We start from the raw sequence: 18341 nt of genomic DNA, 5'->3' as shown, positions 1-18341 counted from the left end.
AATCTCAGGGAGGTGAGTGCAATTTCTCTTTAATGAACAATTGGAAAATGTTGAAATAAGTGCAAGCAAGTAGCAAAGAATGTAATTGAGTGCTTAAACTCACACCCCCTCATCTTACCTTTGAGTGACAAAAATAAGTGAATGTTTTTACAAATGTTCAAATTTTAGATCACTTGATCATAAAGAGTGTAATTTTATGCCAGAAACTCCATCTATTGCTGTCAATTTTGATGGTAGTTGTGGGTGTTCTCTGTCAAGTGTTGGATTTGGAGGTTGCTTGAGAAATAGTGGGGTCATTGGCTTTTATGTTTTCTTGGCTCGAGAAGTGATTTATATATTCTTCATATGACTTGCTAGTTATTTGGCATGGTCTTCATATGACTTGACTTGGGATCAGGGGTACATAATGGTCATTTGGAATTCTGATCATTTACATGGAGTTAATTTGATTCTGAGACCCCCCTCATATCACCATGTTTATGTTTCCTTGATTTGGAATGCTAGAGACATACTCATTTAGATAATAGGAGGCTCGTCAAATTCATACCATTAGGGAAGATAGTGTGCAGATTTTAGGGCTATAACTGGAGTGTGTCAATCTTTGAATTTCCTTACCGTTGACTAGGACCCCTCCTGAATGGGTGTCTCTCCTATTTGCAGATGCTATAGGGAATAACTTTGTTCGGGCCTAGATGGTCTGGGGTGTCATTTTTTTTTATTTTATACCAAAAAACAAAGTTTCATATTTTACTATGAACAAGTTATTTTGAAAGTTCAAATTGTTGGGTAAGAACACGTAAACCTTTTTTTTATTATTCTGAACTGAGATTTGGCAAGCCGACCTAAAGACTCAAGACACTAATGAAAAAGTCATTATTAGGACGAAGTCCAACTTATTAAACTAAGGTCCAAAACCATGCATATCAGTTATACCACGTAAGATGAAGTCGATTAGGTCGTTAAAGTTATGATTAAGCGGTTATGCCACGTGACCAAACAATTACTACAAAATAACTGAAGAAATGAAAAATGCCTAGACAAAACATATACACATGTCATGTAAACGACAAAAGAAATGGTAGGCTAATTGTTCTTAATTAATTATTAAAATGTCTTTTGTAGGTACATCACCACTGGCTAGGCCATACTTCGCTTAGCCTTGTTGTCAAACACCATAAGGCTTTCTCAAAGTGCGTTCTACTAACATGTATTAAGAATGTGTTTGAATTCTAATTGATTTTTTTGTGGGCCACTCATAATGATATATTATTCTTTTCATTGAAAAAATAAAATATGGAAGTAGCTAGTAGGGGTGTCCAGCATGAACCGGACCGAACCGGACCCGGTCAAACCGAGTCATTTTTTGGCATTTCGGTCCGGTCGGGCCAGTTCACGGGTCCAACGGGTAACAAAACTCGGTTTTTATAGGTTTGGTTCGGTCGGTTTCGGTTTGGGCTTGAGCCCGACCGAACCGACCGAAGTAGTTTGAATTATAAAAAAACTGGCCCAATCAACCCAGCCCACTCTCAAGTTCCCAACCCTCAACCCTAGATATAAAAGCTTCATTTCCCTAACCCTTGAAGACCCAGCAGCCGTCAAACATTTCTCCTTTCTTCCACCCACCTCTTCTCCACCACCACGAGCCACCACAACCACGAGCCACTACAACCTCTTCCCCACCCGAGCCAGCACCACCGCGAACCACCACCATCTCTTCCCTACCGCAAGCCACCACCACGCGCAGCCACCATCCACAATCCCTTCTCTTCCTCTCTGATGTCTTCCACCATGCTACACCACCATCACCAAATCCTCTTTGCAAGCTTCTCTCCTCATCTATATATCACTCTCACCAGTCACCACTGCCATCGCACCTCAAAGCCACCACCGACGTCGCTCCTCTCTTCTCATGAAGCCATACTCGCCGCTTCTGCCAGCACCTTTTTCCAGAACCACCACCATCTGAGAGGATCCGCCGCTCCTGAAGCCAGATCTTTGAGTCATGAAGCTTGATTCGTCACTCTTAAACATGATCTGTTGTTGCATGTTTGTGACTTTCTTCTATTTTTTTTCTTCTGTAAAGACATGTAATGAATGTATAAATTTTTTCTTTGTTTTAATTTGACTGTATTGTTATGGAAATTACTTCCCTAATTACTTCCTTCTCAGTTTTTTTTTTAATTTAATTCATCATCGTGTTAACCGTCCGACTGAAACCGCCACCTGTCAAAACCGAACCCGATGAAACCGTAACCTGGAACGGACAGTGGCGGGCCTGTATTTTTGTGATTTTCACCCGACCAAACCGCCGGCGGCGGCCCGAAACCGACCATAACCGACCGGTGGACACCCCTAGTAGCTAGGTAATGTCTTCCGTTGCACATTGAGAGAGTAAAGGGAAAGAGGGAGAAACCACCCTTTGTTTGGTTTGTGATGAGGAAGGGGAAGGGAGGGAGAATAGAGATGGGTTTCACCACCGTTTTTTAGGCTTTCCAAATTGTAGGGAAATAGCTAAAAACATCATTTTAATTGGGAGAGGGGGAGAGAGAGTAAAATGGGATTTAGATCCCTACATGACATGGTCATGTGAGAGATCTCAACCCTTAATTTGAAATATAATGGACAAAATTATTTCACTCACAATTTTAATTTTATCTCTCTATATATTTATTAATGGTCCAAATTTATTAAAAATGAATTAAAGATTGAGATCATTCACATAATATAACCACGTGAAATAGCCGCATGAGAAACATCAAACCGCAACAAATCGACTTTTGTGTCATTGGTTGTTTGTTGGGCCAAACCCTTGCCAAACATCATTTTGATTACTATAAGCATAAATAATTGGGTAGAAAGCAATTATCTGTATTTCATTTCTTTGTTAAATCCAACAACGTAGAGAAGTCTATCTTCTTCTTTTCTCTTCTATTTTTAATTTTTTAATATACGAAATCACTTATAAAAAATTCTTTTTTTCTTACAACTTTTTTTCCTTCTAATATTTTCATCTTCTCTCTTCTTACTTTCTCTTATAAACCAAACAAAGCCGGTCATTTAAGCAAAGGTCATTCCAAGAAAATAAAAATATTTGAATCTATTATTTTTTTGGTCGATTATTTTGATTCTATTCATGTACCAGATGTTATTGTTATCTATAGATGCTTTTCCTGTCACATGTAAAAGCTTTCTCCTTATGATCCGTATGGGGGATGTCTTGTCATAAAGGGTTTTGGCTTCGGTGGGACAGTTTCCAACTGTCCCATAGTGGTGCAGTTGAATAGTAGCCATTAGATATATTAATTTTAAAATTGAACAGCTGAGATTGATTAGGATTAAAATGTTAATTTACAAAAATATTCATTACTCATATTACCCATTTACCCCACCATTCTCATCTGAGGTTCCATTTCATCCTACCTCTATCACCATGCTGGTTGCTTGGCTACTGTTTCTTAGATTAGGAGTGATCGGGTGTGCTTGGGTCGTTGTCTCTGGTTTCAGTTTTGGTGTGGGTGGCGATATCATGGACATTGTGGGGGCGTTGGAAAGCTTCTACAGGGCTGCTGCTACCTTCGTTGCGTGATTGAATTGTGATTTGTGATTTTAAGACTTTTCTACCCTGTTTTGTTCCTGTTTTCTTTCCATCTGTAGTGTGGGTTTTCCCTTCTTTTGTTTGTTGTGTTTGTTCTTATGTAACCATAACTTGTTATTTCAGATTTCTTTCTTAAATATATCAATTCTTATTTTGTGAAAAAAATCTCAATTTTGAATGAGTTGTGTGAGTAAAAGAGATAACCAGGTGTGAGTAAAAGAGGAGATGGTGAAGATGGGGATACTATTGTCCAAGGAAGAAATAAATTAAGGGTATTCATGTCCTTACAATTAAAATTTTCAAGTGTACCACGGGGTGTCAATAAGCTCACTGTCCCACCAAAGACATCATCGTCATAAAGACCATATTCCATTACAGTATCAATCCATGTATTGTCATTGCTGTTCAGCAATAGCGCTTGGATATATTGCCTTCTTTGTGAGGCACTAAAACATTTATGTAGAGGACACCACAATCTTATGCTACATACTCCAATCAGTTATGATATATAGACTAGTAACAAAATATACCCCTTTCAAACACTTTATTTTTCTCTTTACTTCTCATTTCATATCACATCACATAATTATATAATTTTCTCTTTTCTCTACACTACAAAAAAAAACGTTATTTAGCGGGGGTTTTTTTTGCCTTTAGTGGGGGTTTTCAACCCCCGCGAGTTACTTAGCGGAGGTTTTGAAAAATCCCGAAGTTACACTCCCCACAAATCATTAACGGAGTTTTTCAGCAAACCCTGGTACATGCATATAAATTTAGCGGGGGTTTTAAACCTCCCTTATCTGCAAGCATTTTTTAACGGGAGTTTTCAACCTCCCTTAAATGCAAGAGATTATTTACACTGTTTCTATGTCATTAGGGACCTCTAGCATGTCTAGATAACTTATCATCCCTCATGAAAATTGAAACATAGAATGGTCTAGAAGTCTACTTACTTACTTCTAGGAAAAGTCTGCAAGCTTCATGATAGACAACCAACTTAACTAATTGGTGATAGTAATAATACTCAAAATCAACTAAATGTGCAAAAGTACAGAACCTCAGTAAGAGAGCATTTCTTTGTTATACTACCATGTGCAAACCAAGTTCATCTAAGTTAACCAATAAATACCTACATATATTGACAGAATAGACTAGAGTTAGATAAATACTTTGCTGAGAGTTTCTTCCAAAATACAGCAGCAGCAGTTTGAATACTTCATTTCGTTTCCTCTTTCGATCCATCTAGCTTAAGCATATCTCCATTCATTCACGACCCCTAGATACATGAAAAAGAAATATTGAATGAGTTATTAACCCATTAATTAATTCTTCAGAAACTGATATGTGAAAACTAGTTGTAAAAACCATACTTGGAAAACCGGTGACTTCACCGGTGTTTGCGGCATATCCCACTAAGATCGTTGGTCTGTTGTATCAAGGAAAGTAGTAGGTCGTTGAACTTATCGGCTAACATCTCAAAGTCTTTCATCTCCATCTCCTTAACCTTCATGAGCCCCTCATCCAATTCCTTCCAAGATGAATTAGATAGTGAGATAGTAAATAGAGAGAGAGAGAGAGAGAGAGAGAGAGAGAGAGAGAGAGAGAGAGAGAGAGAGAGAGAAGTTTAGAGTGAACTGAATGAACTCTTCTCTTGAATTAACACTGTGATTTACAACATATATAAAGTTTTCAACAGTAGCTAACCATCTAACTGCCTCTAACAAATTGATAACTCAGCATAACAAAAATTTATGGTGATGTCATCATTCAGTTACATAGAAATCCATACACACTAGACTAAGACATTAGTATAAGGTAAGATTTTATAATTTGCTGATGAAAAGTGTCTATCTCATTTTTTAACTAGGCACATGAGCAATACTTTCAGGGCATCTATAATCTGAAAAATTAGTAAGAGTTCATTTTAAACTTATTTTTTAATTTATCGATTTGAACTAAAAACAGTTTTTAAATTGCAGAACACTTTTATAAATGACATGTAGTACTTTGGTCAGAGTTAGGAACTTAGGATGTGGAATAGAAGACTGGCAATTGCAAACTGGAACAAAGTGAAGTAGCACCTGAAAACAGGATACACAGTATCCATATAGGCTGGTTCATTACTGGAAGAGAATATACTAATACCAGACAATCTTCCATTCGTCTCCTCATCCTGGCTGTGTTCATCCAACTTATTTGTTAACAAGTCCAAGCAATCACACATACTATCACAAAGCAATGAGAACTGAGAGAATATTAGGAAAAGAAGCCAAATCATATATACTCTAACATCTAAAAGCTACTATCAAAGCATAGGCATGTAATGGATTCTTCAAAAAAATATGTGCTGATTTGTTTGTCATTTTTTAGGCAAGTATGAGGATAAAGTTAAATTTGTCCCACTAAGCTTAAAGTGGTTCCATCATCAGGAATCTCATTATAATAGTGTATATTGCATAGTTGTTACATGGAAAATGCAAAGTGATATCATCCATGTAACAGGTTTATGAAATTTATGCTCTAGGTTTTATGAAGGTAATGAAGTTAACCTGACTCGCAGCCTCAGTTTCACATTTTTTACTAATAATTGCATGTCAAGGGTTAAGTGTACATAACCTGAATCCAAGTAAGCAACATTAAAACATTTTTTACTAATGCTATAAAAGAAACTACGGAATCATGGAAATTCATGTATGGTGCCATATGCACTGGTGGTCACAACGATAAGCTATTGGCTTTGAAAGACAAATCAACTCAATGAAATTTAAGTAGAAACTATATCATGAAGAAACAATGGATGTACCCAAGCTTCCAATAGACAAAGTCATAGCTTAGAACCTGTTTATCCACCATGTGGAAGTTTCAGTACTCATTATTTTTTGAGTAATAGTATTAATAGGATATGTCAGATTTCATCAAAGCTAACATGTTAACTCACAAGTCTAATATTTCAGCTATTTAAGATTTGACAATCATTCAAGCGACAAATCGACATAGCATATTCAGATTTTCATGTTCCATTACGAGTGACAAAAACCATCAAATCGACATAGCATAAAGGAAAGTTAGATTGTTCAAACCCGGAGTCCCATTTCAATCCAGCTTCTCAGCGTTCTCGGAACACCATCAGCAAGCATCATACTGACTTGATTCGCATCAAAAAACTCAACGGAGACATGAAGGGAAAGAGAGAAAACCAGTCAGGAATTTTGTCGAACAGTTTATAGGCATTAAAACTTCAATGGTAATATGCTTATAAATTCAGGCAATCAATTAACCGAACAGTGTGTATGCCTCAGAAACCAGGATAAAAATACCAAGAAAATTAGGTATCTACTCCCAACGCAAACTAAAAATTCCATAGATAGTATCAAACAATTTTCAAATGATTCGAAACTGTTACAACAGCAACAGCGAAGGTTGCAGAGAGAATCGAAAACGCATGCAGCGAAACCAAATCAGAGAACAGAAAATGCTGAAATTGAAGGAACGATTGACGAAGAAAGAGGGTTGAAGAAGAATGAACCAACCTTTGAGCAGTGAAGCCATGAAACAGTTGAGCAGTGAATCGAACTCAATCGCTCTTCAAGAACTGATTCTGCGCTCGAAAACAAAAATCCGTGAGAGAAGAGAGAGAACGATCGGTGAGAGAAGAGAGTGGAGAAACAACGATCGGTTGCTAGATCTAGGGTTTCATGGTGAGAGTTGCAGAGAGATGAGAGGTGTGAGTCGTGAGAGAGGTAATTAGGAAAGGGATGTGAAATAAACGAGGGAAAATTAGAAAAAATCCGCGAGTTAATTACGGGGTTTAGTAAAACCCCCCTTAACTTTAAAAAGTTAACGACATTTGCGGGAACCCCCGTTAAAAACCCCCCACTAAATGACAGTTTTTTTGTAGTGCTACTTTTTCACATTAGGTGCCTACACCCTGAGTATTCCTCAAACATTTTCCTATCCCAATACCCTTCACATTGAATAATAATAAGCATGAAGTTGCTTGCCAATCTGTAATTAAGGGCCCACATTCAAAGCTTCTTCTGAGGTCTTCTTCCAATGACACAAGACAAGCAGGGATTTCAGATAGGGATCGAAGGGTGTAAGGTTGTTTTACTTGTGCCCACCATCTGTAACTGCTTTATTGTGGGTGACAAAACTGAAAATCACAAAAATCAGCAACCAGAGACATGAATGGGACAGTGAAAAGATCTGTAGTTGCCGGGTATATCTGTTTTATGATCTGTCCATATGGACTATGGCCCAAGATTAATTATCACTTTGGTTTTTCTTCTTTTGCGTTTTTTTATCACATGGCAAGTGGCCTTCTAAGAAATTTTATAATACTTTTTTAAAAGGAAAACTTTGTCCATGCTGAATTTGGATATTAGAAATTGGGAGGCCTATACTCAACCACAAAAGCTAGCTCAAGAGTTAAGGTTTGCACTACCCTTATAAAGGCTATCTATGCTCTATCTCTAGCCAATGTGGGACTTCTAACACACCCCCTCACGTCCAGGACTGAACAACCTGGAACGTGGGAACAACAACAACGGGTGCCCCAAATATGAGAAGTCTCCACAACAAACAACAAATGGATCTAGGATAGGCTCTGATACCATATTAGAAATTGGGAGGCCTATACTCAACCACAAAAGCTAGCTCGATTGGCCTTATCTCTAGCCAATGTGGGACTTCTAACACACCCCCTCACGTCCAGGATTGAACAGACTGAAACGTGGGATCAACAACGGGTGGCCCAAAAATGGGAGGTCTCCACAACAAATGGATCTAGGATAGGCTCTGATACCATATTAGAAATTGGGAGGCCTATACTCAACCACAAAAGCTAGCTCAAGAGTTGAGGTTTGCACTACCCTTATAAAGCTTATCTTGGCTCTATCTCTAGCCAATGTGGGACTTCTAACACACCCCCTCACGTCCAGGATTGAACAGACTGGAACGTGGGATCAACAACGGGTGGCCCAAATATGGGTGGTCTCCACAACAAATGGATCTAGGATAGGCTCTGATACCATATTAGAAATTGGGAGGCCTATACTCAACCACAAAAGCTAGCTCAAGAGTTAAGGTTTGCACTACCCTTATAAAGGCTATCTATGCTCTATCTCTAGCCAATGTGGGACTTCTAACACACCCCCTCACGTCCAGGACTGAACAACCTGGAACATGGGAACAACAACAACGGGTGCCCCAAATATGAGAAGTCTCCACAACAAACAACAAATGGATCTAGGATAGGCTCTGATACCATATTAGAAATTGGGAGGCCTATACTCAACCACAAAAGCTAGCTCGATTGGCCTTATCTCTAGCCAATGTGGGACTTCTAACATTGGATAAGAATATAAAGCACTTAACAATGACATGGGGTGAAATTAAGTGCACGTTTGATTTTCCATTTGTGTTTGTTTAGATAATACAAAGGGGAAGAAGATGAAAAGAGAGAAACAAAAGAGAGAATAATTGTGCTAGAGTTTCACTAGAATCAAATATGAGTTTAGGTTATTACAAAGAGGAATGAACAAATATGAACGGTTAATGTTAAAGGACTATACATAATTTCCCCTTAGACTCATGATGCATCAAGAGTTTGCTAATTAAGAAAAAAAAAGTATAGTTGAATGCAACTTTATAAACACATCAGCAATTTGCATGAAGGAAGACACAAAGGAAAAAGTGATGATTCCCTAATGAAAGTGATGTCTAGTGAAATGACAATCAATCTCGACGTGTTTGGTGTGTTCACTAAAGACAGAGTTGCAAGTGATTTGTGTGACCTTCATATCATTACAAATACAATACATAGGAATTGGTACAGAAAGAAACTTATAGAGTCAAGTAGCCCGCGCAACTAAACAATTTCGACAGTAGCAGATGTCATGACACGATACTCAGCTTATGTAGAAAATCGAGAAATAACTCTTTGCTTCTTACTTTTATAAGAAATAGGAGAATCCCTTAGGAAAATGCAAAAATTTATGGTAGATGATCGGTGGAAGAACCACTAGAGAATCAAATTCTAAGTAAACTACGCAACTCTAGTGATCCGCAAAAGCTTTCCCAATAACCAATCTTACTCTAATACCAATGCAAATGGGCATGAGATGAAGAGAGAAACCAACGACAGAATAATTGTGCTAGAGTTTCATTAGAATCAAATATAAGTCTAAGTTACAATAGAAAGAAAAAGAACAAATATGAATAGATAATAAACACTACTTTTGGTATAAATAGGTTAAATAATGCTAATAAAATCTAACATTGTTGAAAAGCTCACACCTCAACCCCTAGATTGATAAACAAAATTTTGTCATGTTTGGTTCAACATGAATTTTACACTAAGTGTTTGTTTTTTTTATAACAACAGCAAAGAAAAGAAGAAAAGACATAAGAAATTAAGGCCTTAATAAAGCCACTCCAAGCGAATCAGCTTGCAACAGGGACATAACCCCAGCCACATGAGAACTCCAAAAGGAAATAACACTCGAGTGGGTTGATCCAAGTTTGGCCAAACAGTCAGCAACAACATTTTCTTTGCGAAGCAAGTGACGACAGTGAATATAACCCAGCTCCGACGAAGAAGGCTCTTAATGCTACTTATAATGCAAGTGTACTGATGAAACATAAGATGGTCTGGCGTGGAATAAGTGTTTGTTTGAATATTTGTTGAATCAACATCAATTCACGTAACATGACAATATCTCACTCCTCAATTAATTCGTTAGAATGTGTGTTTTCTATTACAATCAGGAAACTAAACCGGCAATAATTATTCTTAAGAGCATCCATATCCATTCAATTTTTCCCAATTAACATGAGTCAAATAGGTGATGCAAAATAATCAAAAGAGGGAAAGGGTGGTGGTGATTAGTGAAGTGTTTATAATGTGGAGATGGTAAATCTGGTTCTCCTTGATTATAACTTGATTGAAAGCACATAGACAGTGAATAGAAGAAACAATTGAGAAAATGACATGCACCTTTCAAAAGAGCACTAGTCATACTATGAAATAGACAAAAAAATAAGACTCACAGAACGAAAGTAGCTAGTAGACTCACTCGGTGAATGTGACATTACACACGCTGGGCAACAATTTCATCAGGATCGGAGATCTAAGAAAGCCACTGATAATGTAATCTAATCTTTGGATTTTCATTGAACACAACTGGATTTACATAGTATGTCACGTAAGCTCTGGTCGAACACATGGTAATGTACTCAGAGCTCAGTTTTCAGCGAGGACTAAAATTGGATTATTTCTTAAAAATGATTGCAGTATGGCCTGAGAGAGGCAGGCAGACGGCAATTGTCTTTGCAATTTTGTATTACCTCTGCCGCTGTCACAAGACAGGAACATGATGGCATCTTCTCCTGTCGTGTGAGGATGTCATACTCTTAAACGCGTTGTGTTTGGATTTTAGAGGGTATGACTTTGAAGTTTTATTACACACTTGCATATTTTTTATGATATTTACTATCATTTTTTTTATAAACCAGCTATAAGTTATTCTAATTAGCTGACTTTGAAGGGGAATATATATACACATGAAATTATGTTCAATAATGTACATTAATGGAAAATTCAGCGTAATTGTTTTTAACAACTTGTATCAAGTTTAAAATTATTTAAATTTTTTGACACAGTCTTGAAAAGAATGAAGGATAAATGGCTACTAAGTAATTCTGTTACAACCTTTTCTATTATTCTTTTACTCTTTTATTGCATTAATATGTTACAATCTAACATATTAATGCAATGAAAGAATAATAGAGAATGTTGTAACAGAATAGTTAGTAGTCATTTATCCTTCAATAAAAGTTGTAACATAATTACTTTAGTGGTCTTTTATCCTTCAAAGAAGTCATATTTGAGTAGGAGTGATATCCTCTGATTAAATTAATAAGTGTGAAAATTGAAAAGTCTAATAGTATGAATTGTGCCTTTTGAAAGAGGATTGATAATTATTTGTATTGTAAAAAAGTTATATCAATCTCTCACCAGAAAGAAACCAAAGGCATGGAAAATAAGGAATGGACTGTTCTCGACAGACAACCCTTTGGGGTCATCTGATTGATGTTATCATGTAATGTTTGCATTCCAGAAAAAAAATCATGCAATGTTGCTTTCAACATTACAGAAAGAAAAGAAAAAAAAAACCACGATGAACCTTATGAACCTCTTTTTAATATGTACGAAAAGTCGTTTGTTTTCAAATAAAATTTATTTGATGAAGCGATTATTTAACTCGCGGATGATAGAAAGCGCATCAGCAGCACAAAATATATATATGATCAAGAGTATGAGGGTTAACACTTGTATCTTCTCTATCAAAAAGTTGGAATACTACTACCACAGCGGTAAGTAGCTCAACAAGAGGAACTAGAGAAGATTAATGCACTAATTGAGGTGTAGAGAAAAAATTATTTAAGCGAGAGATTGTTGAAAATTACCAAGCTATAAATTGATAGTCTCTTTTCTAACTTTCTGAAACACTATATAACTTATATGAGAAGATGCGCCATTTTAGGTAATATAAATGGATGTGTTTAGGAGATTATATGCCTAATAGTTCTCCTATAAAAATATTGGAATAAAAGTAACAACAACACAAATTCAAAGCCAAAAAAAGTAACAACAAGAAAAATTCCAAGCTAGGAAGAAGGAAAGTATTTTTTTTTAGAGAAAATAGCTTAATTTCAGGGTATAATTGAGTTTTTTTTGGTTACAAGAGGAAAATTAACAAAAGAGAAAGACTAACTAATTGCATCCAAATACAATGATGCATAAACAAAAGAGGGAGGTCTAGCCCAAACTTGCAAAGGTGAACCCAGGCGGCATGCTTAGTGTTATGTGAACATTGTTTATATTTTTTCTTTCGATAAAAGATTCATTATTGTCCGTAGATGTAGACATTATTTACAAACCCTGTTATTAATTCGGTATTTATAATTATTCCACGTTTAATTTTTACTTACACAAATACGACATTACAAACAAATTCAGTGTCAATTTTCTTCAATGAACAAACTAAGGGTGCACATGGCCGGATCAACCCAATAAATTCATCCAACTCAATCCGATCAATGGTAAAAATGCGGATTGGATTGGGCAAACGAGTTCATCGGATGAATTTTATTACGATCCAATCATCTTTGGATCGGATATCGAATTCCGTAATAATCCATCCAACCCAACCCGAAATCCAATCATGTAATAATAATGTATTATTTAATATATATTTTTAATAATTTTAATTTTTACCTAACCTACTAGTAGGGTATGTAATTTATGGAGACTTGGAGTCCTACAATTTAAGTGGTTTTTAGGAGACTTGGAGACTAATTTGTTTGTAATTACTTGTCATATTTAAAAACTTGAAGTACTTATTTAGTTATGTGATGTCGTATAGATGTGTGTAGACAATAGTTATGAACTTATGATGTAATGACATTTTAGAGACTTGAAGTACTTGTTTTTTAATATTTTTCAATATTTCATATTTATTTTTATTTTAATATAACGATCCAATCAATCCATACAAACCAACCCGAAGATTTTCGGATTGGGTTGGTTCGGATTCGTAGGTGAAAATTCACAAAATTCAATCCAACCCAACTCAAACAGTTTTGATCGGTTCGGGTCCTGATTAGCCTGAAAATCCATCCAACCAACCCATGGGCAGCCCTAGAACAAACCACCCATGGTGAGATAGTTAAACTGAATAATCTTTGATTAATTATAAGGGAAAATCTATTGGTGTCATCCCTACATATATTCATATCATTTTTTTGTGCATATTACACTTTAAATTATTTTATATTTTTTTATACCGCACTTTAAAATATGATATGCATTTTCAAAGAGGGTGGCATGAATACAATAGTGTGAGGATTATATTAATATTTCTACCCTAATTAATATTACTGTATTTGAAATATATATGTTGCCTGCATTGACAAATTAAACTTGGTGAATCTATCATTGAGTACGAGCTGTTGTGATCTGTTTGGCATCTTTACTCTTTTTTTGGTTTGGTAGTTAATTTCATAATTTAAAAGTGGTTAACTACCTCCACCCAAACTCAACTTTTAGGTGATACATGCTTAATCAATCAAACACTCTGCAGCTCCCTTATCTCTCTCCCTCACTCTCCCACCAAACCACCATCAACAAAAGTTGATTTTCTAAAGCAAATTCTCACTCTTTGGTTTCCTTGAACCAAACCCAGAAGGCATGTCCCTTTTGGCCTCCTCTCTTATCCCATTTTGTCCACTCTGGACCACTGAATAAAGTTGCAAACATGGTTTGTTACCTTTAATAATTCAATTCCTCTTTATGTTGTTCTTTTCTGGAGACTTTGATGCTTCTTTTATTGCATTCTTTGTTAGCTTTGAATCCATCAAATTGACTTGTCTCCTAACTTTTGGTCCCATTTAAACTCTCATTGAAATCATTTTCCAAGTGAGTTTTCTCTTTCTCTTCCATTTCAGGCTTCTGAGGCTGTGTGATTTCATTGTTTTTCCTCAAAACTTGAATGAAATAATGGCAGTGGAACTCTGTTCAGAAAATTGTGGGGTTTCTGTTTCTCCTGGGAGTCCAAGAATTTCATTCTCACATGATTTTTCCCAATCTGATGTGATACCTGTTGAGCAACACCCCTTTAGATCAAACTCTTCTGGGTTGAGTAGTTTTGATTTTGATTTCCCTGTCAGTGAAAGCCTCTTGCTTGATGAGTCATCTTCAGCAGAGGAGCTTTTCTCAGATGGCAGAATCAGAATTCTCCCAAGCACTGAATCCACTGATCATCAAGTAAAGAGAAAGAATCAACCTTTGAAGCAAACAAGTAGTACCCAATCACCACCACCATTACCTCCTCCATACTGTGATTCCACCAATAAAAGCTTGAAAAAAGAGAGTCCCAAATTGATTGATGAAGTGTGTGACAAGCAAAGTTCTTCCAAGTCTTTTTGGAGCTTCAAGAGAAGTAGCAGTTGTGGCAGTGGATATGGAAGGAGCTTGTGCCCTTTGCCACTTCTATCCAGAAGCAATTCAACTGGATCTACCCCAAGTGTAAAGAAGGAGGGTCCAAACATCAAACAAAACCAGCAAAAACATTGTTCTTCCTCAAGAATTTCTGGGCCAAACAGTTATCATAAGCCTCCACTGAATAAGAATCATGGATCTTATTATGGTAACAGTGTTAGAGTCAGTCCTGTTATTAATGTTCCTTCTGCAAACCTTTTTGGTTTGGGTTCAATCTTCTCCAACAGTAGTCGAGACAAGAGCAAGAAGAAGTAGCTTTACTTTGGAAAATGATCGTACATCCGCATAGTGCAGACACCTAGCATACCCCTAGAGTAAGAAAGGAAAAGAAGAGAAAAGTAGTGATGAATATGATATATGATGTGGTGTGACGATAAAAAGAGAGAGAGAAATAAAAATAAGTAGTATGTGAAGTGTCTAACTATTTGAATTTCTGAGCATTGTTTTATTTCACTTGCAAATTAGTTGGGTCTATTTTTTTTCTATGTAGTTCCTGGGTTCAACAAGAGGTTAAAGAAATGAGGTATTGGTTTGAATTTTTCAAAGGTGAGTGAATTATTTGGATCAACAAGGCAAGGTGATAAAATGAGATGTGTGAAGGTGATGGACAAGAATGGTATAATGCAGGCCGGCACATGCTTTGGGGCACAAAATGACAGGTAACAGTTGTTTTCATGGCTGTCCCTTGTGTTTGTTCCTCAGCACTTGTTATTAAATGCATGTTTGGAAATACTTCTCTAAATAATTTTAAGTAAGAATTAAATTTAAGGAGAAGTTTATGTTCGTACATGTTTGAAAATAATTCTATAATTGATGATAAAACCAAAATTAGTTCTGAAAAAAACTTCATAAATTGGTTTCGGGTGTTAGAATTGAAGAGGAGCTTATATGCCATAATTGGAAAAGTTGATGGCACAATTGTATGTGCGAAGAGCTTTGACACTTTCCCATCTTCTTTTAATTATTGTTCTAATTGCGTGGATTGGTTTAATAATAACATTATCTTCTCACTTGATTTTGAAGTTGTATCCATGATGGAAAAAATACAACACAATAACAAGAACAACTCTGTTAAAGTAATATATAGCGGATAATAATTTTTCCAACTTGCCATAATTTATAAGGAGCATTAACAATAATGACATTAACTAAAAATCACATAAATGAAGAAACATAAAAATTTTAATTTGAAAAACCTTCTTAATGTGAGAAGTAAACCCCAGATCATTGCGTTGTTGTCAAGATCCCTAGGGTCACGGCCTCGGCACCTCCCTGCCGGAACGACAGTGCCGGCGACATCTCCCCTAGAGCTGGAGGCGAGGGCGGAGATCTGAACATAGCGGAGGCCACCATCGACCATTAACTGATACGTCGCCATGAGTACTTGAATCGCCCAGCACTCCAAGAGGAATCACTGTCCATGGATTTTGATCTCACGAGTTAGGGTTTTGTTTTGGTGAGGAAGTGAGGAGCGACTGAGAGAGAGAGAGGACCAGGGGAAGAAGAAGATATATCTTTTAGGTTTTGGTTTAGGGGAAAAAATGAGTTGGAATAAAAAAAATATTATATATTAATTATATGACATGGAAAAAGAAAAAAACCACGTGGAATAGCTGACAGTGTAAAAATAAAGACACATCAGCCGGAAGCACACTTTGTCCTTAATTGTATTAAAAAAATATTTTTAGGGACCCAATTTGATGCGAAAATTTTACAAGGATCAAGTTTAATTCTCTTTACAATTTCAAGGACCAAAAGAGTATTATCGAAGAAGAAGAGGAAGATGAAAGAGGAAGAAGATGAAGAACGCAAGTGTCAAAAAGATTAAAGGAACAACAATTTCATCATTTAGATGAGAATTGTAGAAGAAAGAAGATGAAGGTGCAGGATGAGGAAGAAGATGGTGGTGGAAAAAGAGGGATTAAAAAATGATTTAAAATTTTTACAGGGACTAAAATTGATGCAAAATAATCTATGTGGACACCATCTGCTGACTAGACTCGCCACTGGACCGTTGACCGGTCAAAATTGAGCAAAATGATTTAATTTGATTTAAAAATATTTCAAGGATTACATTTCAAAGAAAATAATTTCAGAGACCCAATTTGATTCCCTTTAAATTTAATGAACCAAAAGCATATTTAAGCATATTTAAAATAGCGAGGCACTTGCTTACCAATTTGGTCGGTGTCTATTTTTTTTCTTGGTCCTTGTTTTGTCGTTTAGGCTTTTTACCTATTTTCCCCTTCCAAAAAAGTTGTTTTTTTCCTTTTCAAAAAATGTAATTATATTGTAACTTTTTAAATATTAATTAAGTTGTATTGAATTAATAATTAAATTAAATTCAGTACACGCCTACTGTTGAAGGAACGTCGTCCCTAATCGGTCAGCCAACAACACCTCTGACATGCCCGATGGACGTGCGCCGCACACCATGAGAGAGTGAGAAGACACATCTATATCACCCTAATCGTCGTCCTCTTCTTTTGTTGTTTCTTTTAAGCTTCTGTTACCTAAAAAAAATCAGTATTAAGTGAAAATAAATAGTATAAATATATTGAGTATTGTGAGTCAAACTAAAAATAAAATAAGATTGCAACCGCTTAAGCGAAATATGCACCGACACCTTATCTTAATCATATGTAGTACTTCCTCCGTTTCTTTTTAAGTGTCATTTTAGAAGAATTTTTTTGTTCCTATTAAACTGTCGTTTTGATGTTTTAAGGTCCATTTTGTCAATTATATCCTTACTTTTTCAATAACTTCACTTCACATTTCCCATAAAATTCTACTATTCAATAATATTTCATATTACATAAATTATTTTTACAAATAATAGACACATAACTTAAAAACAAACTTGTGCACCGCACGGGTTTAATTTCTAGTAATAAGTAAGCTTTACGTAAAATTCATGAAATCAACCATTTTTTTTCATAAAAATAACAATTAAATTAAATTATTCTAACAGAAAAATCGCCCGGGGGAAAATATTGCTCGTTCAGACAGTGGCAGCTCCGTTCTCGGGATCAGACTGGAAGAGGGCTCCCTTTTCTTTCTACACCTTCATCCAAACCGTAAGTGGATCGGAAGACTTGGACGACAGTGAGAAAGGCTAGCACAGCGGTAACGAAGACTTGGATGGCGGGGACGAAGGCTTGGATGCCAGGAAAGAAGGCTAGGATGCCGGGCTGGAAGGCTTGGACGACAGAGAAGAAGTCTTTGACGGCGGAGAGGAAGATTATTAAGGCGGGGAGGAAGGGTTCGACGCCGGATAAGAAGGCTTTGACGGAGGAGCCGAAGACTTGGACTGCGGAGAAGAAGGCTTCGACGGAAGAGAGGAAGACTTGGAGCCGGGAGAGGAAGGCTTGGAGCTGGGAGAGGTAGGCTTGGACAGTAGATATTAAGGCTTCGGCGGCCGGAAGGAAGGCCTTGATGGCGGAGAGGAAGCCTACAATGCGGGGGAGGAAGCCTAGGACGCTGGAGACGAAGTCATGGACGGCGGAGAGGAAAGCTTTGACACGGGAGAGAAAGGCTTTGGCAGCAGAGAGAAAGGCTTTGAAGCCGGAGACGAAGGATTTGATGGCAGCGCCACCCATAGCCCTGGCTGTGTGATGTGTCATATTAAGGGACCGATTATATAGAGAAAAATGCCAAAACACACTTTCACGTATGGTCTGGTAT

At 36.7% G+C, this 18341-nt stretch overlaps 1 protein-coding gene and 1 long non-coding RNA gene across 3 annotated transcripts; one reads left to right on the top strand and one right to left on the bottom strand.

Moving 5' to 3' along the window:
- Nucleotides 1-4591: 4591 nt before the first annotated feature.
- Nucleotides 4592-10994, bottom strand: LOC130728964 (uncharacterized). 2 transcript variants are annotated; one of them, XR_009015842.1, is made up of 4 exons: nt 6676-10994; nt 5677-5820; nt 4966-5123; nt 4592-4871 (listed from the first exon to the last, which is right to left on the bottom strand). It is a non-coding gene; the product is annotated as an uncharacterized LOC130728964 (long non-coding RNA). The 2 variants fall into 2 exon arrangements; XR_009015841.1 differs by having other exon boundaries at nt 5677-10994.
- Nucleotides 10995-13649: 2655 nt separating this feature from the next.
- On the top strand, nt 13650-15202 carry LOC130728963 (uncharacterized). Its single transcript, XM_057580553.1, has 2 exons — nt 13650-13917; nt 14105-15202. Exon 2 carries the CDS (start codon nt 14157-14159, stop codon nt 14910-14912), a length of 756 nt encoding a protein of 251 aa, XP_057436536.1. The 5' UTR covers nt 13650-13917; nt 14105-14156; the 3' UTR covers nt 14913-15202.
- The last annotated feature ends 3139 nt before the right edge of the window (nt 15203-18341 follow it).

The sequence above is a fragment of the Lotus japonicus genome, chromosome 1 (assembly GCF_012489685.1).
Source record: "Lotus japonicus ecotype B-129 chromosome 1, LjGifu_v1.2".
Taxonomy (NCBI): Eukaryota; Viridiplantae; Streptophyta; class Magnoliopsida; order Fabales; family Fabaceae; genus Lotus; species Lotus japonicus.
The sequence above is the reverse complement of the archived record's forward strand: the minus strand, read 5'-3'. Positions and strand labels throughout refer to the sequence as shown.